General features: G+C 48.1%; 1 protein-coding gene across 1 annotated transcript in view; it reads left to right on the plus strand.

Moving 5' to 3' along the window:
* The first annotated feature begins 344 nt into the window (after positions 1-344).
* Positions 345-24,722, plus strand: part of ppp5c (protein phosphatase 5, catalytic subunit) — a 48,042-nt gene continuing 23,664 nt past the window's right edge. The window contains exons 1-4 of the mRNA XM_078431016.1: positions 345-472; positions 9,727-9,968; positions 22,001-22,148; positions 24,452-24,573. Of these exons, the coding sequence (XP_078287142.1) occupies positions 382-472; positions 9,727-9,968; positions 22,001-22,148; positions 24,452-24,573 (603 nt within the window). The 5' untranslated portion in view covers positions 345-381. The remainder of the gene's footprint in view (positions 473-9,726; positions 9,969-22,000; positions 22,149-24,451; positions 24,574-24,722) is intronic.

A 24,722-nucleotide genomic window follows, 5' to 3' on the forward strand; every position in this document is an offset into this window, starting at 1 on the left:
GGGTGCAGTGACGGCAGCGGCCGGCAGGGACGCTGTGGCGGCGGCGCTGTAGTGGGAGGTGGGCTGCAGTGGCGGCGGCGCTGTGGTGTAGGGGGTGCAGTGGCGGCGGCGGCCGGCGGGGGCGCTGTGGCGGGAGCAGTGGCGGCGGGGGCGCTGTGGTGGGAGCAGTGCCGGCGGGGGCGCTGTAGCGGGAGGGGTGCAGTGACGGCAGCGGCAGATGGGGGGCGCTGCAGCGGGAGCAGTGGCGGCAGGGGCGCTGTGGCGGGGGCGCTGTAGCGGGAGGGGGGGGGGGTGCAGTGACGGCGGCGGCCGGCGGGAGGCGCTGTGGGTCAGGCTCCGCTTTGCGACCGGTTGCCAGGGCGGGTTTACGGCGGCGGCAAGATGGCGGAGGTGGCGGCGAGCGGGGAGGCGCCGGCACTCGCCCACGGGGGCGCCGAGGGGCTCAAGGCCATGGCCAACCAGCACTTCAAAGGTGAGGCCCTGGAGCCCGATCCCCGGCCCCAAGGCAGGGGCGACGGGGCCGCAGCCGGTCCCGGGCCCCGCGTGGACAACCGCCTGGGCTGCCAAATAGTGGGACTGGCGGCCAGCGGGGCTGCCAAATAGTGGGACTGGTGGCCAGCGGGGCTGCCAAATAGTGGGACTGGCCGCCAGCGGGGCTGCCAAATAGTGGGACTGGCGGCCAGTGGGGCTGCCAAATAGTGGGACTGGCCGCCAGCGGGGCTGCCAAATAGTGAGACTAACCGTCAGCGCGGCTGCCAAATAGTGAGACTAACCAGTGGGGTTGCCAAATAGCGAGACTAACCGTCAGCGTGACTGCCAAATACTGAGACTAACCGTCAGCGTGGCTGCCAAATAGAGAGACTAACCGTCAGCGTGGCTGCCAAATAGTGAGACTAACCAGTGGGGCTGCCAAATAGTGAGACGAACCGTCGGTTGAGTTGCCAAATAGTGAGATATTGAAGGCTGTCGGAGTTGCCAAATAGTGAGACGCTTACGTCAATGGGAGCTGCTGAATAGTGTGACGTTGGCCATTATGGCGGTTGCCAAATAGTGGGACATTGACAACTATGGGAACTGCCAAACAGTGGGATGTTAACAGCAATGGGATTTGCCAAATAGGGAGACAATAAGCAGGTACCAGGGCTGCCAGATAGTTAGTGAAAGCCAGCAAGGCCCGCTGCAAAATAGTGAGACATTGAATGCCAGTGGGTTTGCCAAATAGTGGGATATCTACATCCACAGGGTCTCACAGCCAAATAGTGAGATATTGACAGTTACAGGGGCTGCCAAATAGTGAGTTATTGACATACCAGGATTACCAAATAATGAGATATTGACAGCTATTGGGATTGCCAAATAGTGGGAAATAGACGCTGTCAGGACTACCAAATAGTGAGATATTGACAGTTACTGGGGCTGCTCAATGGCACTTTGGACTGGAGCCCCAGGATTTAGACTTGTCAGTTGTGACTCCTGTTCCAAATTAGGATAGTTTATGACCCTTTTCATTTCCCACTCACTTTGCCATCTTCTCATCAACTCCATTCCCTCCACATATGCCTGGCCTGCTGAGTTCCTCCAGCACTTTCCTTTCTCACATTATTCCTGTGGCTCAGGTTTGTGATCACCATCTTTCTTCCTGTTGGAGGTGTGACTCTAACTATTTGCCCATGGACTTCATTAACCAGAGGCCCCTGGTGCCAGACTTGGCCAAGTGCTACTTTAATATTGAGTCACTTTCACTTTATCGCTGGAATTTCATCCTTTCACCAATATTAGGGCCTTGGCTCTGGTTAGTTTTGGGGTTGTTGGTAATGGGGAGTCCCAAATCAGTAGGAAAGAACTGTAGATGCTGGTTTAAATCAAAGGTAGACACAAAATGCTGGAGTAACTCAGCGGGCCAGGCAGCATCTCTGGAGAGAAGGAATGGGCGATGTTTCGGCTTGAGACCCTTCTTCAGACTGAAACACCACCCATTCCTTCTCTACAGAGATGCTGCTTATCCCGCTGTGTTACTCCAGCATTTTGTGTCTACCTAGTCCCAAATCAGTTATTTATAAGCAGGTTATTTTAGTTTAGTTTAGAGATACAGAACGGGAACAGGCCCTTCCCACCAAGTCTGCACCGACCAGCGATCCCTGCACATTAACACTACCCTACACACTCCAGGGACAATTTTACATTTATACCAAGCCAATTAACCTACAAACCTGTATGTCTTTGGAGTATGGGAGGAAACGAATGATCCCGGAGAAAACCCACGCAGATCACGGGGAGAACGTACAAACTCCGCACCCGTAGACAGCACCTGTAGTCAGGATCAAACCCGGGTCTCTGGCGCTGTGAGGCAGTGGCTCTACCGCTATGCCAGCCTGCTGCTCTGGAGAGCAAGGGCTGCTGATCATACTGTGGTTGACTTTTTCCATCACTTAAAAAGACATATAATGCTGGAGTAACTCAGCGGGTCAGGAAGCATCTCTGGAGAACATGAATAGATGATGTTTTGGGTTGGGACTCTTCTTCACACTGTTTGTCTTAAGAAGGGTCCCGACCCGAAAAGTCAGATCAATTAGTGCCTGAACCACTGAGTTACTCCGGAACTTTGTGTCTTGGATTGGGAAAGATTTTGCCAAATGCCATGTCTGGGTCAATGCCTGTGGGAAGTAAGGTTTTATCTTTATTCCATTATAACATAGTGACTAGATGCAACTGAATCGTTTGCTAGGACATTTCAAGAGGCATGGGGATCACAGTGGAGCAGCAGTAGTGCCAGAGACCCAGGTTTGACCCAGAATTTTTTGAGGATGTAACTAGGAAAATTGACAGGGGAGAATCAGTGGATGTGGTGTACCTCGACTTTCAGAAAGCCTTCGACAAGGTCCCACATAGGAGATTAGTGGGCAAAATTAGAGCACATGGTATTGGGGGTAGGGTACTGACATGGATAGAAAATTGGTTGACAGACAGAAAGCAAAGAGTGGGGATAAATGGGTCCCTTTCGGAATGGCAGGCAGTGACCAGTGGGGTACCGCAAGGTTCGGTGCTGGGACCCCAGCTATTTACGATATACATTAATGACTTAGATGAAGGGATTAAAAGTACCATTAGCAAATTTGCAGATGATACTAAGCTGGGGGGTAGTGTGAATTATGAGGAAGATGCAATAAGGCTGCAGGGTGACTTGGACAGGTTGTGTGAGTGGGCGGATACATGGCAGATGCAGTTTAATGTAGATAAGTGTGAGGTTATTCACTTTGGAAGTAAGAATAGAAAGGCAGATTATTGTCTGAATGGTGTCAAGTTAGGAAGAGGGGATGTTCAATGAGATCTGGGTGTCCTAGTGCATCAGTCACTGAAAGGAAGCATGCAGGTACAGCAGGCAGTGAAGAAAGCAAATGGAATGTTGGCCTTCATAACAAGAGGAGTTGAGTATAGGAGCAAAGAGGTCCTTCTACAGTTGTACCGGGCCCTGGTGAGACCGCACCTGGAGTACTGTGTGCAGTTTTGGTCTCCAAATTTGAGGAAGGATATTCTTGCTATTGAGGGCGTGCAGCGTAGGTTCACTAGGTTAATTCCCGGAATGGCGGGACAGTTGTATGTTGAAAGGCTGGAGCAATTAGGCTTGTATACACTGGAATTTAGAAGGATGAGGGGGGATCTTATTGAAACATATAAGATAATTAGGGGATTGGACACATTAGAGGCAGGAAACATGTTCCCAATGTTGGGGGAGTCCAGAACAAGAGGCCACAGTTTAAGAATAAGGGGTAGGCCATTTAGAACGGAGATGAGGAAGAACTTTTTCAGTCAGAGAGTGGTGAAGGTGTGGAATTCTCTGCCTCAGAAGGCAGTGGAGGCCAGTTCGTTGGATGCTTTCAAGAGAGAGCTGGATAAAGCTCTTAAGGATAGCGGAGTGAGGGGGTATGGGGAGAAGGCAGGAACAGGGTACTGATTGAGAGTGATCAGCCATGATCGCATTGAATGGCGGTGCTGGCTCGAAGGGCTGAATGGCCTACTCCTGCACCTATTGTCTATTGTCTATTGTCTATTGATCCTGACCGCAGATGCTGTCTGTGTGTGGAGTTTGCATGTTCTCCCTGTGGCTGCGGGGGTTTTCTCCGGGTGCTCCGGTTTCCTCCCACACTCCAAAGACGTGCAGGATAGTAGGTTAATTTGCTTCTGTAAATATCCCTTAGTGCGTCGGATGCAAAAGTGGGATAACATGGAACTAGTGGACAGGTGGTCAGTGTGGACTGAAGGGACTTTCCACGCTGTATTTCTATAACTAAGAAACTAAAGTTAGGACTAAACTCCATTTGTGTCCAGAATCCCATAGTCCAGCCTGGGTGCAGACACATTTACCTTCCTGAGAGGCAAACTCGTGGTTTTACGTGGCAATCTGGTAGCTTTGTACTCACCATGACTGCTTTCAGATTCTACAGCCACTGTAGTTACAATGGCCGGGCGGCCCAGTGGCCCAGCTGATAGAGCTGCTGCCTCACATGACTAGATTCCTGGGGTTAGATCCTGATCTTGGTGCTTTCTGTGTGGAGTTTGCACCTTTCCATTGTGACTATGTAGATTTCCACCGGGTGCTCCGGTTTCCTCGCATGCAGGTTCGTCGGTTAATTGACCTCTGTAAATTGCCCTTCATGTGAGCCGAGTGGAAGAATCTGGGGGTGATTAATAAAAATGTGGAGAGAATAAAAAGTGGGATTAATGTAGGATTAGTGTAAATGGCTGATGGTTAATAATCTGAGCCACGGGATATTAATGTGAGAAAAAAACAAAAGTGCTAGAGGAACACAGTGGCTCAGGCAGCATCTATGGAGGGAATGAACAGAGTGGTCTCAATCTAATTTCATTGGGATGAAGGGCCTGTTTCTATGCTGTGAGACTCTGGTCAGACTTGAAAGTCTATCTCTCAATTGTTAGTCAAAGCCTTTGGATTACTAGCTTGGCAATTTAGCCACATTGCCATCACTGTTACCTGGCAATTTTCACATTCTCGCCACTCCCTGCGTAAGAGACGTTTCGGCTATTGAATGCAATTCTGAAGCCCGTAAATTTGAGAACTAATTTGGGGATTTTCCCCCTTCTCTCGATCAAGCCCTTTCATTATTTTAAAGAAGCACTATTAAATCATCTCTTCACATTTTATAAAGCCATAAACACATATGATTCACTTTTTACCAATAATTTTAATTTTAGTTTTGCTATTATCCTTGCAAACATTATTTTGAACCCTAGGTATTTATTCACAAAATGCTGGAGTAACTCAGCAGGTCAGGCAGCATCTCAGGAGAGAAGGAATGGGTGACGTTTCGGGTCGAGACCCTTCTTCAGTCTGAAGAAGGGTCTCGGCCCGAAACGTCACCCATTCCTTCTCTCCCGAGATGCTGTCTGACCTGCTGAGTTACTCCAGCATTTTGTGAATAAATACCTTCGATTTGTACCAGCATCTGCAGTTATTTTCTTATACTTATTTTGAACCCCATTCGCTTGATGAAGTAAACGGTTTAGCGGGAAAAGAAAAGCTGGCATGGCTTGATTACTGAGTGGCCTTTAATAAACGGATTAATCTCCATTCAAGATTGAGTCACAGGCTTTAATCTTATTCAAATTCCCTAGAATAATGGGTCCCATCAATGATGGGTGGGCTGTGGGGAGGTGGAGATGGAACGGAAAGGGAGGCAATGTAATGGTGGATGAGAAAAAAATGATATTGTCAGAAAAGATACCAACCATTGTAAAGAATTCACATCACTGAATGAGGCAGCTGTTAGTGCTTACAGTCAAACTGGGGTCTTCTCCATCGCTGCTCCCACCCTCTGGAACTCACTACCCCAAACCGTCAGAGACTCCTCCTCACTCACCACATTCAAAACATCACTGAAGTCTCACCTGTTCAGCACTGCCTTCAACCACTGACCGTCACCTCACCTTCTTTTTCCTTTTCTGTTCGTTTACTTATTTATGTATTTATTTTCTTCTCTTATGTTTTAGTAAACCCTGTAAAGCGTCTTTGAGTGTTTAGAAAAGCGCTATATAAATGTAATGCATTATTATTATTATTATTATTATTATTATTATTCTCTGCTCTATTTGCTCTGCATTACCTATTTCACCCATAGAGTTGTGAATCTAGAATTCTCTGCCACAGAAGGCAGTGGAGGCCAATTCACTGGATGTATTCAAGAGAGAGTTGGATAGAGCTCTTAGCACTAATGGAATCAAGGGATATGAGGAGAAGGCAGGAACTGGGTACTGATTCTGGATGATAGCCATGATCATATTGAATGACGGTGCTAGCTCGAGGGGCCGAATGGCCTACTCCTGCACCTATTTTCTATGTTTTTATTCCATTTTCTCACTTTCCCTTAAATGCATCTACTCTGTTCACCTCAATTACATCTAGCGGTAGGAAGTTCCACATTTTATTGCATTTATTGGAGTCTTCATTGCATTTATTGCTGCTGACTCCGGACTTCATAAGTTCAGATGTCATAGTAGCAGAATTAGGCCATTCGGCCGATCAAGGCTACTCTGCCATTCAATCATGGCTGATCTATCTTTCCCTTTCAACCCCATTCTCCTGCCTTCTCTCCATCACCCCTGAAACCCGGACTAATCAAGAACCTATCAATCTCCACCTTAAAAATATCCGTTGACTTGGCCTCCACAGTCTTCTGCGGCGAAGTATTCTACGTTGCCTTCTTGCCCAATGACTTGAGTCTTTGGGTTTAGTTTAGAGATACAGCGCGGAAACAGGCCCTTCGGCCTGCCGAGTCCACACCGACCAGCGTTCCCTGCACACTTGCACTATCCTACACACACTAGGGACATTTTACATTTATCCCAAGCCAATTAACCTACAAACCTGCACGTCTTTGGAGTGTGCGAGGAAACCAAAGATCTCGGAGAAAGCCCACGTGGTCACGGGGAGAACATACAAACTCCGTACAGACAGCACCCGTAGTCGGGATGGAATCCAGGTCTCTGGTGCTGTGAGGCAGCAACTCCACTGATGCCTCACCAGGCCACCCAGTTGGAAGGATGTAACTGGTGGACTGCTCCCGGGATCAGTTCTTGGCCATCAGTTACTTACTATTTATATCAATGACCAGAGATGGGGGACAGAATGTATGTAATCCAACTTTGCAGATGACACAGAAATAGGTGGAAGGGCACATTGTCATGAGGATATTGTGTCTTTGCAATAGGATTTAAATGGATTGAGGGGGATGAACTTGGCAAAAGGTATGGAATATGGCAAGGTGTGTCATGCATTTACGTAAGGGGAATCAAAAGCAGATTGTTATTTGATAGGCAAGGATTGTAAGTGACTGAAGTACAAAGAGATCTTGATGTTCTTGTGCATGAATCATTAAAAGATAGGTGCAGCAAGTAGTTAAAGACGGGTTGGCTGTTATTGCAAAGTGGTTGGAGTTTAGAAATAGGGAAGTTTTGTTGCAGTTACATAGAAAAGAAAATAGGTGCAGGAGGAGGCCATTCGGCCCTTTGAGCCAGCACCGCCATTCATTATGATCATGGCTGATCGTTGTACAGGTGTTGGGGAGGCTACACCTGCAGTACTGTACACGTTTTGGTGGTCTTACCTAAAGAACAGTATGGTTGCATTGAGTCATAGAGCATGGAAACAGGTCTTACAGCCCAACTTGTCCAACTGACCAAGATGCCCCATCTACACTAGTCCCACCTGCCCATATACGTTTGGCCCATATCTCTAAACCTTTTCTATCCATGTAACTGTCCAAATGTATTTTAAATATTGTTATAGTCCCTGCCTCAACTACCTCATCTGGCAGCTCGTTCCATATACCCACTATCCTCTGGAATAAAAATGCCCCTTAAGTACCTATTAAATCTCTCCCCTCTCGCCTCAAAGCTATGGTCCTTAGTTCTTGATTCCCCTCCTGTGAGTGAAAGACAATGCATTCACCCTATCCTCCTTGTGATTTTATACACCTCAATAAGATCGTCCCTCACCCTTCTGCGCTCCAAGGAATAAAGTGCTGGTCTGCCCAGCCTCCCTATGGCTCAGGTCCTCAGGCCCTCGCAACTCCCTTGTAAATCCTCTCTGCGCCTGGTATGATGGCATTGAGACATCCAAAGACAATTCACCAGGCTGATTCTGGAGACAAGAGGTTTGTGCTATCCAGAGAGGCTAAACAAGCTGGATCTGTGTTTTTTGGCAGTTCGGAGGTTGAGGTGTGATCTTGCTGAAGCAGATAAAACCTTGTGGGAACATGAACGGTGTGTGTCACTGGAGGAAACTCTTGAATAAGGGGACATAGTTACAAGACAAGAGTCGACTCATGGGCAGAAGGCAGGAACGGGATACTGATTGAGAATGATCAGCCATGATCACATTGAATGGCGGTGCTGGCTCGAAGGGCCGAATGGCCTCCTCCTGCACCTATTGTCTATTGTCTATAACCTGCGTAGAAACTTCTTCCAGAGGGTGATGAATCTCCAGACTACCTCCGTGTCCTCTTGTTGTGCAGACTCACTCATTGGAAATAATTTAAAAGTGGAGGTAGGTATATTTTGAAGCCTAGGGTAGATCATATTGAATGACAGGAGGTTTGAGGTCAGGTGTCTAGTCGGATTCTCTTGTGTACTGTGTGCTGATAGTGTTGCAGCAGTAGAGTTGTCGCCTCTCAGCGGCACAGACCCGGGTTCCATCCTGATCTTGGGTGTCGTCTGCATGGAGTTTGCCCGTTCTCCCTGTGACCACGTAGTTTTCCACCGGGTTCTCCGGTTTCTTCCCATATCCAAAGATGTGCGTGTTTGTAGGCTAATTGGCCTCTGTAAGATTGACCCGCCTGTGTAGGGAATGGATGTGAAAGTGAGATTACGTAGAACTGGTGATCGATGGTCGGCGCGGGCCGAAGGGCCTGTTTCTGCACTGTATCTGTGAACTAAACTAAATAGTCAAGTCAAGTCAATTTTATTTGTATAGCACATTTAAAAACAACCCTCGTTGACCAAAGTGCCATACATCAGTTCAGGTACTAAGAAACGAACATACAATGGCACACAAACATAACAGCACATACATAAACAGTTCACAGCGCCCCCTCAGAGGGCCTCAAATGCTAGGGAGTAGAAATAGGTTTTGAGCCTGGACTTAAAGGAGTCGATGGAGGGGGCAGTTGTGATGGGGAGAGGGATGCTGTTCCACAGTCTCGGAGCTGCAACCGCAAAAGCGCGTCACCCCTGAGCTTAAGCCTAGACCGCGGGATAGTCAGTAGCCCCAAGTCGGCCGACCTGAGGGACCTGGAGATAGAGTGGTGGGTTAGAAGATTTTTGATATGGGGGGGGGTGGGCAAGCCCGTTTAGGGGTTTGTATGTGAATAGGAGGAGCTTGAAGTTGATTCTGTACCGTACTGGGAGCCAGTGGAGAGAGGCCAGAATCGGGATGATGTGGTCCCTTTTACGGGTACCTGTCAGGAGTCTCGCTGCGGCGTTTTGGACCAATTGCGGGCGGGACAGGGATGATTGGCTGATCCCAGTGTATAGGGAGTTGCAGTAGTCTAGGTGGGAGGGAATGAATGCGTGGATGATTTTTTCAATGTCGTCAAATTGGAGGAATGGTTTGATTTTAGCTATGGTACGTTGGTACCATAGTTACCAACAAATAGTTGGTACACGAGATGCACCTTCTTGTCATTTTCTAACTAAGATCTCCTGTCTTTGCAGATAAGGATTACGACAATGCCATAAAGTATTACACACAGGCCATCGAGATGAACTCGGAGAACGCTATTTATTATGGGAATCGTAGCTTGGCATACTTACGGACTGAATGTTATGGCTATGCCTTGTCAGACGCCACCAAGGCGGTGGAGCTGGATAAGAAATACATTAAAGGGTATTATAGACGGGCCACAGCCAACATGGCACTGGGCAAATTTAAGGCAGCACTGAAAGACTACGATACGGTGAGTGCAAACACCATACAGTTGTTCTTTTTATAGCTCTGAGACCATAAGGCCACAGTGGTTCAATCAGTGGTTCCATGGTGCCTTATTGTCAATGTGTGAAATTGTTTTCGACAAGTGGCACGGTGGTGCAGCCATAGAATTGCTGCCTTACAGCGAATGCAGCGCCCGAGATCCGGGTTCGATCCCGACTACGGGCGTCATCTGGACGGAGTTTGTACGTTCTCCCCGTGACCCGCATGGGTTTTCTCCGAGATCTTCGGTTTCCTCCCACACTCCAAAGACATATGGGTTTGTAGGTTAATTGGCTTGGTAAATGTAAACATTGTCCCTAGTGGGTATAGGAGAGTGTTAATGTGCGGGGATCGCTGGTCGGCGCGGACCCGGTGGGCCAAAAGGGCCTGTTTCTGCGCTGTTTCTCTAAACTAAACTAAACTAAACTAAGCAGCCCAGTACAGTGTCACCGAACCACCTCCGCACTTAGCAGTTGTACATAAACAGTCTACTGAACCCGCGTACAAGAGACACCGTGTGTGGCACCATCCTCCAAGCCCAGTTAACGCACCAGTTGTTAAGAGCGGTGCCCCAGGCTGCTGCCAGGCCCCCAGCCATCGCCTTCCCTCGGTCGACCAGCAACCATGCAAGAGACATAGGAGCAGAATCAAGTCCGCTCCACCATTCAGTCATGGCTGATCTATTTTTCCTTCTCCACCCCATTCTCCTGCCTTTTCCCTGCAACCTTTAACGCCCTTACCAATCAAGAACCCATCAATCACCGCTTTAGAAGTGCACATTTTGCCGCCACCCCCTCATCCTCTTGTGATTCATTGAACACAGCAGCTGCGTGGCAGATCCACAAACGGCAAGACCAACTTGCATCGAGATGCCATATTTAACATAGCAGAATACTGCAAGGCTCTAGGCGGGTGTGTTATGAAATAAATCGGTGCTAAGCCAGGCGTGATGATGAAAAGCTTGCTCAACAGGCTTGGCTTTCAGTGGCATGGTCAAGCGCGAGGGGGGAAAGGATTCGCAACACAGCTGAGTTTACACAGGGAGCCCAGAATTGAAGGTGTGCCAACATTGAAGCAATCTGGATTTGGGCAGATCCAAAAATCATGCTTGTGCAGAGCAAAGGCATGCCTTATCCAAGCATCTGTGTCACCACACTCGCATTTACTGCCGAAAGAAGGGTCCCGAACCAAAACGTTGCCTATCCATGTTCTCCAGGGTTGGAGCACAGACCTCTGAATGTTGCAGGACCTGAGAAAAAATAGTCAGGGAGAGGCTATGTCAGGTAGTGAAATTAGCCGTGAAATTTTTAACATCAAAGCATTGCACAAACAGAATCCAAAGTAGGACTGGCGATGAATTGGATTAGGTGCAGGTTAAGACAAGTTGAGAAGAGTTTTGGATATCTCTGGTTTAGAGTGAATAGGAATGTGTTATCATTATCATCAGTTTTGCTGGTAAGAAAAATATACGAGGGATTCAGCAGCAGAACGGGGACAAGAATATGTAGATTTTTTTCTTTATTAACTTTAATATGTTTGCTTTACCAGAAACCCAACCGATCGTGCATTTAATAGTCATGCTTATGCAGAGCGAAGGCATACTTTATCCAAGCATCTGTGTTATGACACCCACATTCCCAACCGAAATGTTACCTTCCCATGTTCTCCAGAGATGCTGCCTGACCCTCTAAGTTACTCCAGCACTTTGTACCTGTCCACGTTCTCCAGAGATGGTGCCTGACCCGCTGAGTTACTCCAGCACTTTGTACCTGTCCACATTCTCCAGTGATGCTGCCTGATCCGCTGAGTTACTCCAGCACTTTGTACCTGTCCACGTTCTCCAGTGATGCTGCCTGACCCGCTGAGTTACTCCAGCACTCTGTGAAACGTCACCTATCCATGTTCTCCAGTGATGCTGCCTGACCCGCTGAGTTACTCCAGCACTCTGTGAAACGTCACCTATCCATGTTCTCCAGTGATGCTGCCTGACCCGCTGAGTTACTCCAGCACTCTGTGAAACGTCACCTATCCATGTTCTCCACAGATGCTGCCTGACCCGCTGAGTTACTCCAGCACTCTGTGAAACGTCACCTATCCATGTTCTCCACAGATGCTGCCTGACCCGCTGAGTTACTCCAGCTCTCTGTGAAACGTCACCTATCCATGTTCTCCAGTGATGCTGCCTGGCCCACTGAGTTACTCCAGCACATTGTGTTCTACACAAGTTTGTAGCATCCACAGTTCCAAGTGCACAGAAGTACAATTTTACTTCTTCTTCTTCTTCTTGCGTATGGTGTGCACAGCCTAACGTTGTAGGTCAAGGGTAGACAGCAGTTGCTGGGTGGATGACCTTGATGCCACCAGGGAAAAGCCTCAGTGAGCAGTCATTCACCATGTGTGGGATGGTCTGGTCTGGATATCCACAGTTGCAAGCAGGGCTGCCTGTCTAATCTAATACACAATCTTATACACTTTTACTGAGTCAGCCTTTTAGATTTGTGAATCAAAAATAATTATTAGAAGCAGAAACGGGGTGAGGAAATGTCGTACATTCAGAATCTAGAGAGTGAACAGAGTGGCGAGGTTGCAGTACAAGCTAGTTTTCACTACCGATTGTTGAATCAATAATACTATCAGTGATGGGCCTATAAGCGAGAGGATATATAGAGCAAAAAACAAACAGGTGGAGAAACCCAGCAGGTCAGGTAGCATCTGTGGAGGGTATGGACAGACTGTATCCTGTATCCGAACATTGTGGGCGACTTAATTCTAATCATGTATATATAGTCTTTCCGCTGACTGGATGGCAGACAACATCAAAAAAAGCTTTTCACTGTACCTCGGTACATGTGACAATAAACTAATCTTAACTGACTAACCTTTCGGGTCAGGAGCCACCTTCAAACTTTGAAGAAGTTCTCCTCTGCTCAACACTGGGACTTTATACTGTTGAAAAGAACTCGGATTAACCATTGAAGTGATGTTTTTGCGGTGTGTAATCTCTCAAAATGAAAGGGAAGGCAGCCAGCAAATTGCATATGATAGAACAGCGGTCCCTTACAGCGAGGAGCGTTTGTGGTTCTTGAAACTAAATTTAGCGTTGAACTACACAAGGCACTGTTAGGATAGCTGTGATTGTTATTTCTGGGGTCGGTGACGTTATTGGCCGAGACCCTTCTTCAGACTGAGAGTCAGGGGAAAGGGACATGAGGGATATAGACAGCACATACAACAAATGAATGATATGCAAAAATGCAACGATGATCAAGGAAAGGTGGAGCCCACAATGGTCCATTGTTGCCTGTGGGGTAGGTGATAACGAGTAATGCAGACAGTGAAACTCAACAGGACGACAGCGAAACCCGTACGACGACTAGGGTGGGGGAGGGACAGAGAGAGAGGGGGTGCAAGGGTTACTTGAAGTTAGAGAAATCAACGTTCATACCGCTGGGTTGCAAGCTGCCCAAGCGAAATATGAGGTGCTGTTCCTCCAATTTACATTTGGCCTCACTCTGACAGTGGAGGAGGCCCATGGCAGAAAGGGTAGTGTGGGAATGGGGGGGGGGGGGGGGAATTAAAATGTTTGATATGTGTTGCCCCTTTGAAATTTGTTTACTTTGTTTGGTCGATTGAGAGATTTGTTCTAGCTTCAAAATCCACATGTTTTTAAAAGACAAGATTTGTTTTCCAGTTACGTTCAAGTTCCCTCCAGTCAGTGCTACCAAGTGTTACTTATGAGTTCCCATTTATATATTTGTACTGAGTTGAGCTTATAGGACTTGGTATTACAATCCCTACTGTAATCGGAAAGGGAGTTAATGATTTGATAAAGGTTCGAAGTGATGGGTGGGGTGAATACTTGTCTTCTAAGTGACACAGTGAGTTGGTTTGTTTCATTCATTGGTCTGGCTTAGTGGGGGAAGCATCCAAGGCCTGGGGTTTGGGTCCGGATGAGAGTTCGGCATGAATTTTATTGAGGAGAAACAAGGTTGGCTCTGTAAATCCCTAAAACAAATTCATCGACAGTGATACTACAAAGTGGGAATAGCAAATCATCAAACGTATTTAATAGCTGCCTGCCCACCCATGCCTCTCATTCCAGCGACTCGTTTAATTTAGAGATACAGTGCGGAAACAGGTCCTTCGGCCCACCGAGTCGGCGCCGACCAGCGATCCCCGCACACTGACACTACCCTACACTAGGGACAACTTACATTTACACCAAGCCAATTAACCTACAAACCTGCACGTCTTTGGAGTGTAGGAGGAAAACCGAAGATCTCAGAGAAAACCCGCGGGGAGAACGTACAAACTCTGTACGGACAGCACCCGTAGTTGGGATGGAACCCAGATCTCTGGCGCTGTGAGGCAGCAACTCTACTGCTGCGCCACTGTGCTGCCCGACTGCAATGTGGTGTGTGTGAAATTTTTACATTTTTCCATGTGACTCTGTGGGTTTCGTTTGGTAATCCACTTTCCTCCAACTTCCCAAAACACCTGGCATGGTTGGGGTTAATTGATGAGGATTCGGTCGAGACCCTTTTTGAGTCTGAGGAAGGGTCTCGACCCGAAACGTCACCCATTCCTTCTCTCCAGAGATGCTGCCTGACCTGCTGAGTTACTCCAGCATTTTGTGTCTACCTTCGATTTAAACCAGCATCTGGAGTTCTTTCTTCTGTGTAAGTTAATCGATGACTGGCTTGCAAATTGTTTGTAATGTATGGATGGACTTTAGAGTTTAGTTTAAAGAGATACAGCGCGGAAACAGATCCTTCAGCCCGCCAAGGCCATGACGACCATCGGTCACCTGTTCACACTATATCCCACTTTCTCATCCACTCCCTACACACTAAGGACAATTTTCAGAGGCCAACTAACCTTCAAAACCACACGTCTTTGGGATGTGGAAGGAAACTGGGGCACGTAGTGGAAACCTACACAGTCAAACCTGCTGTGGGCGACACGGTGGCGCAGCGGTAGAGTTGCTGCCTTACAGCGAATGCAGCGCCGGAGACCCAGGTTCCATCCTGACTACGGGTGCTGTCTGTACGGAGTTTGTACGTTCTCCCCGTGACCTGCGTGGGTTTTCTCCGAGATCTTCGGTTTCCTCCCACACTCCAAAAACGAACAGGTATGTAGGTTAATTGGCTTAGTAAATGTTATTTTAAAAAATTGTTCCTAGTGGGTATAGGATTGTGTTAATGTGCAGGGATCGCTGGTCGGCGCGGACCCGGTGGGCCGAAAGAGCCTGTTTCCGCGCTGTATCTCTGAACTAAACTAAACAAGGAGAATGTGTAAACTCCACTCTGACTGTATCTGAGCAGCCATGAGCTAACAGTGGTCTCTGGCGCTGTGAGGCAGCAGCTCTACCCGCCACACCACACTGCCGCCCCAAGTGAGTGGTGACATTTAAAGAGAATTGATGGGAATATAGAGAGAATAAAATGTGTTGCGGGAATGAATAAAATATCCGTTTCCTGTTTGTGGGACCTTTCTGTGCACATTAGGAAGAGCTTTGGGACATCTTTACAATGCTGTGGTTGGTTGAGAAGTGCTCATTCCTTTCCTTAGTAACTGGTCAGTGTATCTACGGTACATCAAAGGGTCTATTTCTGTACTGTGCCTGTCTGTGGTTCGAAGAGCTCTGCCCACAACATTGAAAATAGCGGTGGAAAATAATGGTTCAGTGAGACGAGGGAGATAGGCCACCAGCAGGCTGCCGACCTTAGTTTAGTTTACAAACACAATGCAGAAACAGGCCCTTCGGCCCATTGAGTCCGTGTCGACCAGCGATCACCCGTACACGAGCCAATTAACCTACAAACCCACACGTCTTTGGAATGTGAGATTAAACCGGACAACGCAGAGAAAACCCACGTGGAGAACGTACAAACTCCGTGCAGACAGCAGCCGTAGTCGGGATCGAACCCATGTCTCTGGCGCTATAAGGCAGCAACTCTGCCGCTGTGCTGCACTAGTGACAACATATTTTCCCTGTATTTGGATGGGTTTGTAGTTATATGGTTGGACTTCCCATTGATCTCGTTAAAACCATAGTTTAAAACTAAGCTTAAATTTTCTTCAATTCGAGGAACTGCTGATGCTGTCTGATTGATGGTCATTGTGGGACTTTTGTCTGCACATTGATGACGTGTTTTGGGACATGCCTATGCTGTGTTGGGTGCTAGCAACTATAGGCCTGAGATATGTTTCCCCTCCTCTCTTCCCACCTCCCCCATATTTTTGAATACCTCACAGTAGGAGAGGCCCAGTTAGGCAGCTGGTAGAGCTGCTGCTTCACTGTGCCAGAGAGCCGGGCTCTATCCTGATATCGGGGGCTGTCTGTGGAGTTTGCATGTTCCCTCTGATCTCCTCTGACAGCTGCGGTTTCCTCCCACATCCCAAAGACCTACAGGTTGACACAGAATGCTGGAGTAACTCAGTGGGTCAGGCAGCATCTCGGGGGAGAAGGAATGGGTGACGTTTCGGGTCGAGACCCTTCTTCAGACTGATGTCAGGAGAGGGGGCGGGACAAAGACAGAATGTAGTTTTACAGGTTAACTGTCGTCTGTAAGTGTGTAGGCAGTGGATGCAGAAGTGGGATAACATAGAACTAGTGTGAACGGATGGGTGATGGTTGGTGTGGACTGAGTGGGCTAAAGGGCCTGTATCCATGTTGTATCTTTCAACCAAAAATCATCACTGTTTATAGTTCCACAGAGCCAGTTACTCTTCATGTGGAATGCTGCATAATTCAGAATAAAAGGAAGTCAAGTCAAGTTTATTTGTCACATACACATGTGCAGTGAAATGAAAGTGGCAATGCCTGCGGATTGTGCAAAAAAATCACAATTACAGCATTAAAATTAAAATTAATACAGAAAAAAAATGTAGTCCCTGGAGATATAATAGTAACAGTTCTGATGGCCTGTGGGAAGAAACTCCGTCTCATCCTCTCTGTTTTCACAGCGTGACAGCGGAGGCGTTTGCCTGACCGTAGCAGCTGGAACAGTCCGTTGCTGGGGTGGTAGGGGTCCCCCATAATGTTGCTGGCTCTGGATCTGCACCTCCTGATGTATAGGTCCTGCAGGGGGACGAGTGTAGTTCCCATGGTGCGTTCAGCCGAACGCACTACTCTCCGCAGGGCCTTCCTGTCCTGGGCAGAGCTGTTCCCAAACCAGACTGTGATGTTTCCGGACAAGATGCTCTCTACAGCCCCAGAGTAGAAGCACTGAAGGATCCTCAGAGACACTCTGAATTTCCTCAGCCGTCTGAGGTGGTAAAGGCGCTGCTTTGCCTTACCCACCAGTGCGGCAATGTGCGTTGTCCATGTCAGATCCTCTGTGATGTGGACTCCCAAGTATTTAAAACTGCTCACCCTATCCACAGTAGACCCATTTATCTCCAGTGGCATGTACGTCCTTGGATGTTGAGCCCTTCTAAAGTCCACAATCAGCTCCATAGTTTTTGTGACATTCAAGAGGAGGCTATTGTCCTGACACCAGAGTGCCAGATCAGCCACCTCCTCCCGGTAGGCCTTCTCATCGTTGCCGGAGATCCGGCCCACCACCACAGTGTCATCAGCAAACTTGATGATGGAGTTTGAGCTGAACCTGGCTCCACAGTCATGTGTGTACAGGGAGTACAGTAGGGGGCTAAGGACGCAACCCTGGGGGAATCCTGTGTTCAGAGTGAGGGGGCTAGACGTACCTTTAGAAAGATGAGATGGAATTTCTTTTGTCAGAGGGTAGTGAATTTGTTGAACTCATTGCCAAGGACAGGTTGGGGGCCAAGTCAATGAATATTTTTAAGGCGGAGATTGACAGATTCTTGATTAGTATGGGTGTCAGAGGTTATGGGGAGAAGGCAGGAGAATGGGGTTGAGAGGGAAGGATAGATCAGCCATGATTGAATGGTAGAGTAGACTTGACGGGCCAAATGGCCTAATTCTGCTCCCACAACTTATGAACTAATTCAACGCAATAAGACTATTCCACCGTGGACACCATCGCAACTGAGTTGCCTCCTGCCCACCCCGACTCCCAGCAGAACACGCAGAAAGCCAGGGGAATTATTTCCAGGCTGGTCATGCACCACCCCGGACAACCGAACCATTGGAGAAACCTGATTAGTTAAAGGGGAGGAAAAAAATGTTCGGCACTTGAAGCACGGAACGTAAACAGAGGGGAGAGGGAGGGAGGGAAGCGATTTGTAGGATGGGCCGTGATTAGTATTTAAAAGCGCCGTGGCTTGACAGTGTCCAAAGAAGATGTCCTCTCGTCTGTGTACACAAACCTCGCTGCTGCGATGTGAGGGAAGCCTCGCTGTGAGACAGACCTGTTACCGCACCGTGAGTCCATTGAATAAGAAAAGGAATTTGCGAGTGCAGATATTTTACTTTTTGACCGTTGTCTGTGGTACTTTAAAACGAGTTATTCTCTTGTGTTTGGTGCCATGCCCACCGGCAATAAATTCTACAAACGTTGGCGGCAGTTTTAACATTTTCCAACGCGTATTGTCAGGTGCGTGGACAGAAATGTCAGGGTATTTATAGTGGTCGTGTAATAGTGATGAAGATCCTGTGGAAGCTTATCAGAATCATTCCACGCTCAGTCAGTTGTTATAAATACAAGCTGGGTTTACGCATGTCTTATTTTAGTAACTCATCAGCCTGGTTTCCCCCCCTACTTAAATCTTTTTAGTGTCATAAAATGGTACAGGATGGAGTTGGCCCACTGAGTCCATGCTGACCATCGACCAATGCAGGAGAGGTTTGGGGGAGTTTTAAGGGGGGGGGTTGAGGGGGGATGTAGTGGGTGAGGGGGGAGGAGGGGGGTTGGGGGATAGAGTGAGGGAGGGGGAGTGGGGGAGGAGAGGGTGTTAGAACAATGCAGGAGAGGTTTGGAGGAGTTTTGAGGGGGATGGAGTGGGTGAGGGGGGGAGGGGAGGGTGCTAGACCAATGCAGCAGAGGTTTGGGGGAGTTTTGAGGGGGGGGGTGGAGTGGGTGAGGGGGAGGAGGGGGGATGGAGTGGGTGAGTGGGGGTGTAGGGGGGGAGTGGGGGAGGAGAGGGTGCTGGACCAATGCAGGAGAGGTTTGGGGAGTTTTGAGGGGGGAATGGAGTGGGTGAGTGGGGGAGGGGAGGGTGCTAGACCAATGCAGCAGAGGTTTGGGGAGTTTTGAGGGTGGATGGAGTGGGTGAGGGGGAGGAGGGGGGATGGAGTGGGTGAGGGGGAGGAGGGGGGATGGAGTGGGTGAGTGGGGGTGGAGGGGGGGAGTAGGGGAGGAGAGGGTGCTGGACCAATGCAGGAGAGGTTTGGGCCCAACGGCTCCACTCGTTCACACTAATCTTCCTTCAATTCCATTTTGACCTCCCCGAATCCCCTTCAACTTGCCCCAGATTTTGCCATCACCTGCACTCGGGCGATGTAGTTTGTTTGCCTGGAGATGCAGCATAGAAACGGGACCTTTGGCCCAGCCTGCCCACGCCGACCATCGATCATCCATCATCCGTCAACACCAGTTACGCTTTTGCATCCGCCCACCTACATACTAGGGGCCAATTAACCTACAAACCCGTACGCCTTCGGGATATGGGAAGAAACCAGGAAAAAATCCATGCTGTCACAGGGAGAACATGCTACTCCACACAGACAGAGTTCATGGTCAGGATGGAAGCCGGGCCTCTGACACTGTGAGGCAGCATCTCCACTGGCTGCACTGCCACGCCACCCGCTGTGTTTTGTCCCACAAAACTACTGCTAGCCCGACTCCACTTCATCATCTTTAGTTTTAAGATGAAGTTGTAGATGAGTGTAGATTAGTGTAATGGTGGCACTCATGTTATGCGACAGCGGTTTTCAGCAGCCGCTAAGGTTAGGTCAACTTCCCGCAGTAATTCATGCTGCTCTGTTGCTAAACAGCCCCGTTTAAAGATGAGAATTTTTTTTTAAAATCCACAGTCAATATTGTCCCCTGTAAAGCATAAGTGTCAGGGGTAGCTGTTGCTGGAAATATGCCGAGGAGAACAATCTTGATCAGTGTCTAGAGATGGTATTGGCATGTAGGCAATTGGTAGATATTTCTGCCCAGTCTTTTCAAATTGGGCAAAACAATTAAATCTGTTGAGGAGTAAAGTTCAAAAGTAACTCAAGAGATGTTTGGATAGGTACATGGATATGCAGGTAGACAAAAAATGCTGGGGTAACTCAGCGGGACAGGCAGCATCTCTGGAGAGAAGGAATGAATGGGTGACCTTTCAGGTCGAAACCCTTCTTCAGACGTCCCAGCGTCCCGCCCAGCGATCCCCGCACATTAACAATATCCTACACACACTAACCTACAAACCTGTACGTCTTTGGAGTGTGGGAGGAACCCGAAGATCACGGAGAAAACCCACGCAGGTCACGGGGAGAACGTACAAACTCCTTACAGTACAGCACCCGTAGTCAGGATCGAACCTGAGTCTCCGGCGCTGCATTCGCTGTAAGGCAGCAACTGTACCGCTGCGCCACCGTGCCGCCCAGCTTTTTGTGTCCATCTTCGGTTTGAACCAGCATCTACAGTTCCTCGATTTATTCACAAAATGCTGGAGTAACTCAGCGGGTCAGGCAGCATCTCGGGAGAGAAGGAATGGGTGACGTTTCGGGTCGAGACCCTTCCTCAGACGTTTATTTAGGCGAGAGTAAACCTGTACGCAACACATCCTTCATCCTCCAGGTGGCAGCATAGTGCTACATTTCATCCTCCGCATTTGTCTTCATGGAGCTACAAGCATTATCAACCCAAGTAAAAACAAGTCCAGCTGCTAAATTCATCCAATGCAAAGCAAACCTCCCGTCTGTAAAGCCTCAGTTTCTGCATCTCTTGTAGAACATGGAAGATAACACAGTCCAGCACAAGAACGGGCCCTTCGTGTTTGTGCCGAACACCATGCCAAGTTCATCCGCCTGTACATGATCCATATCCCTCCATTCCCAACACTTGCCTATCTAAAAAACCTCTTGAACGCAACTAACACCACCTGCCTCCAACACCACTGCCGGCAATGTATTCCAGGCATCCATCACACTCTGTGTAAAAGAAAAACCTTCTCCATAAAACTTTCCTCCTCTCATCACATAGCTATGCCCTCGAGTGTTGGACATCTGTATCCTGGGGAACAACGTTCTGACTGCCTACCCTATCTGTGCCTCTTGGAATGTTATTTGCGTGTATATATATATGTGTGTGTGTGTGTATAATTTCATTTCATTTCATTTCATATATACAGCGCGGAAACAGGCCTTTTCGGCCCACCAAGTCCGCGCCGCCCAGTGATCCCCGCACACTAACACTATTAACACTATCCTACACATACTAGGGACAATTTTTACATTTTACCCAGTCAATTAACCTACATACCTGTACGTCTTTGGAGTGTGGGAGAAAACCGAAGATCTCGGAGAAAACCCACGCAGGTCACGGGGAGAACGTACAAACTCCTTACAGTACAGCACCCGTAGTCAGGATCGAACCTGAGTCTCCGGTGCGCTACTGTGCCGTGCTGATGTGTGTGGGTGTGTCTATAAATGTTTTGTGTAGGAAGGAACTGCAGATGCTGGTTTAAACCGAAGATAGACTCAAAAAGCTGGAGTAACTCAGCGGGACGGGCAGCATCTCTGGAGAGAAGGAATGGGTGACGTTTCGGGTCGGGAACCGACCTCAGGAACCGACTCGAAACGTCACCCATGCCTTCTCTCCAGAGATGGTGCCTGTCCCGCTGAGTTACTCCAGCTTTTTGAGTCTCTCTTCGGTTTAAACCAACATCTGCAGTTCCTAACATAAATAACCTGCCAGACCGAAGGAGTATGTGTTGGAAGGAACTGATGATACAAGAGTCTCGACCCGAAACGTCACCCATTCCTTCTCTCCAGAGATGCTGCCCGCCCCGCTAAGTTACTCCAGCTTTTTGTGCCTTCCTTCTGATATATATGTTTTATCATCTGTTGTGATAATGTGCCTGTCTGTTCTGTCACAGGTGGTCAAAGTAAAACCAAATGACAAGGATGCAAAAATGAAATACCAAGAATGCAATAAAATCGTCAAACGGAAAGCGTTTGAACGTGCAATAGCAAATGATGAGCTGAAGAGGTCGGTGGTAGACTCTTTGGATATAGAGAGCATGAGTAAGTATCCAAGATGGTTGGCTTTTAAAATGGAGACCGTCATGTTTTGCTCTATTTTACCCTTGAACTCTTGGAATGAGTTAACACAACCTGTAACTACATGGGAAATTTGGCCCATTTCCATTCGCTCTCTTGGAGGACAGGCTGGGACCTAATTTGGCACTGTTGCAGTTTCTCCCCTTCCTCTCCCAATACCCTGTCCCCATCTCAGGCAATGCCCCTTTCCCCATCACTCCAACCCACCAACCTCTCGAAGTATCGTGTCAGAGTCATACAGACCCTTTGGCCCAACTTGCCCACGCTGGCCGACATGTCCCATCTACACTAGTCCCACCTGCCTGCATTTGGAGCATATCCCTCCAAACCTGTCCTATCCATGTACCTGTCTAATTGTTTTTTAAACGTTGCAATAGTCCCAGCCTCAACTACCTCCTACGGCAGCTCGTTCCATGCACCCACCACCCTTTGTGTGGAAAAGTTACACCTCAGGTTCCTATTAAATCTTTCCACCCTCACCTTAAACCTATGTCCTCTGGTTCTCGATTCCCCTATTCTAGGCAAGAGACTGTGCGTTTACCCGATCTAGTCCTCTCATGATTTTGTACACCTCTACAAGATCACCCCTCATCCTCCTGCACTCCAAGTGGTTTTAATTTTGATGCTAAATTGTGGTTGAGGACTCTTGTTGTCATTGGGAGTTGTTTACCTCGCATGAAAACTTGCCATGACGTTTGTGGATTTAACTTATCTAAAAATAAACAGATTGTGCACAGAATGACCTTTGGAGCTAAGATGCTGAAGCCTCTGCCCCTGAAGCGAAGCTCGCTATGCTTCATACTTCCAGATGAAGAGAGAGCTGCCATAATACTCCATTCATTTCCACACAGAACTAGTATCGGAAATCAAATATTATCCCGTCCCGATTATTAGACGTTCCTAAAAAGGTATTTTCCACAGAACATGCTGTGTATTTCTCCCAATTGCCCTTCCTGTGTGAAAGTAACTTCAGAATTACCTAATCAACTGTAAAGTACTCCAGAATAATGTGTGGTGATGAGCAGTCATGGTGGTGCCTTACAGCGAATGCAGCGCCGGAGACCCGGGTTCGATCCTGACTACGGGCGCTGTCTGTACGGAGTTTGCACGTTCTCCCCGTGACCTGCGTGGGTTTTCTCTGAGATCTTCGGTTTCCTCCCAAACTCCAAAGACGTACAGGTATGTAGGTTAATTGGCTTGGTAAATGTAAAAATTGTTGCTAGTTGTGTGTAGGATAGTGTTAATATGCGGGGATCACTGGTCGGCGCGGACCCGGTGGGCCGAAAGAGCCTGTTTCCACGCTGTATCTCTAAACTAAACTAAACTAAAGAATACCTCAAAGAACTGTCTATTGACTAAACTCAAGGCTGAGCACACACATCATTACTCCATTGTGTTGTGGACATTCAAGAATCACAGGCTGACTTCATACCATGCTTGTTAAGTGCTGTTCTTCACAATACCCCATCGGGGATTCTCTTTGAGTTTGGTTTCAAAATATACCCCAAATCTTTCTTACAGCATAGAACAGGCCTACAGCCACAAGGTCATAGAGTCACAGAGTGATACATTGTGGAAACAGGCCCTTTGGCCCAATTTGCCCACTAGTCCCACCTGCCTGCATTTGGTCTACATCCCTCCAAAATGTCCTAAACATGTAATCAGATTTGCGAGACACGACCTCCCACATACAAAACCAAAACACAAAGTACTGGAGAAAGAAGACACCAGCACTTTGTGCCTTTTTTCCATAAATCTTGAATCTGATTACCCAGAAGTTTAAAATAAAATGTAATGATGACTCCTGCTCCCCCAATGCTAACAATAAGTTGTTTTTTTCCCTGCCCCTCTCTCCAGTTTAGTTTAGTTTAGTTTAGAGATACAGCACGGAAACAGGCCCGTTCAGCGCCGCGCCGACCAGCGATCCCCGCACATTAACACAATCCTATACCCACGAGGGACAATTTGTACATTTGCCCAGCCAATTAACCTACAAACCTGTACGTCTTTGGAGTGTGGGAGGAAACCGAAGATCTCGGAGAAAACCCACGTGGTCACGGGGAGAACGTACAAACTCCGTACAGACGGCGCCCGTAGTCGGGATCGAACCCGGGTCTCTGGCGCTGCAAGGCAGCAACTCTACTTACTGCTGCACCACCGTGACCGCCCCTGCCACCTTCAGCCCAGCCCACCCTGAATCCAACCTGTGCGGTCATTTTGCGTGTGTTGCGATCTCTCATTCTCCTAGGACTTTCTTTTTTGTTTAGCAATCGAAGGCGATTACACTGGTCCCAAACTGGAAGATGGCAAAGTCACTTTACAGTTTATGAAGGACTTAATGCAGTGGTTTAAAGACCAGAAGAAATTGCACAGAAAGTGCGCTTATCAGGTGAGAGACACTCATTTCACACTGGGTTAAGTGGCAGCACCAATCCCTTGCTGGTAGACACAAAATGCTGGAGTAATTCAGCGGCTCAGGCAACATCTCAGGAGGGGAGGAATGGGTGACATTTCAGGTCGAGACCCTTCTTCAGACTG

The sequence above is a fragment of the Rhinoraja longicauda genome, chromosome 41 (assembly GCF_053455715.1).
Source record: "Rhinoraja longicauda isolate Sanriku21f chromosome 41, sRhiLon1.1, whole genome shotgun sequence".
Taxonomy (NCBI): domain Eukaryota; kingdom Metazoa; phylum Chordata; class Chondrichthyes; order Rajiformes; family Arhynchobatidae; genus Rhinoraja; species Rhinoraja longicauda.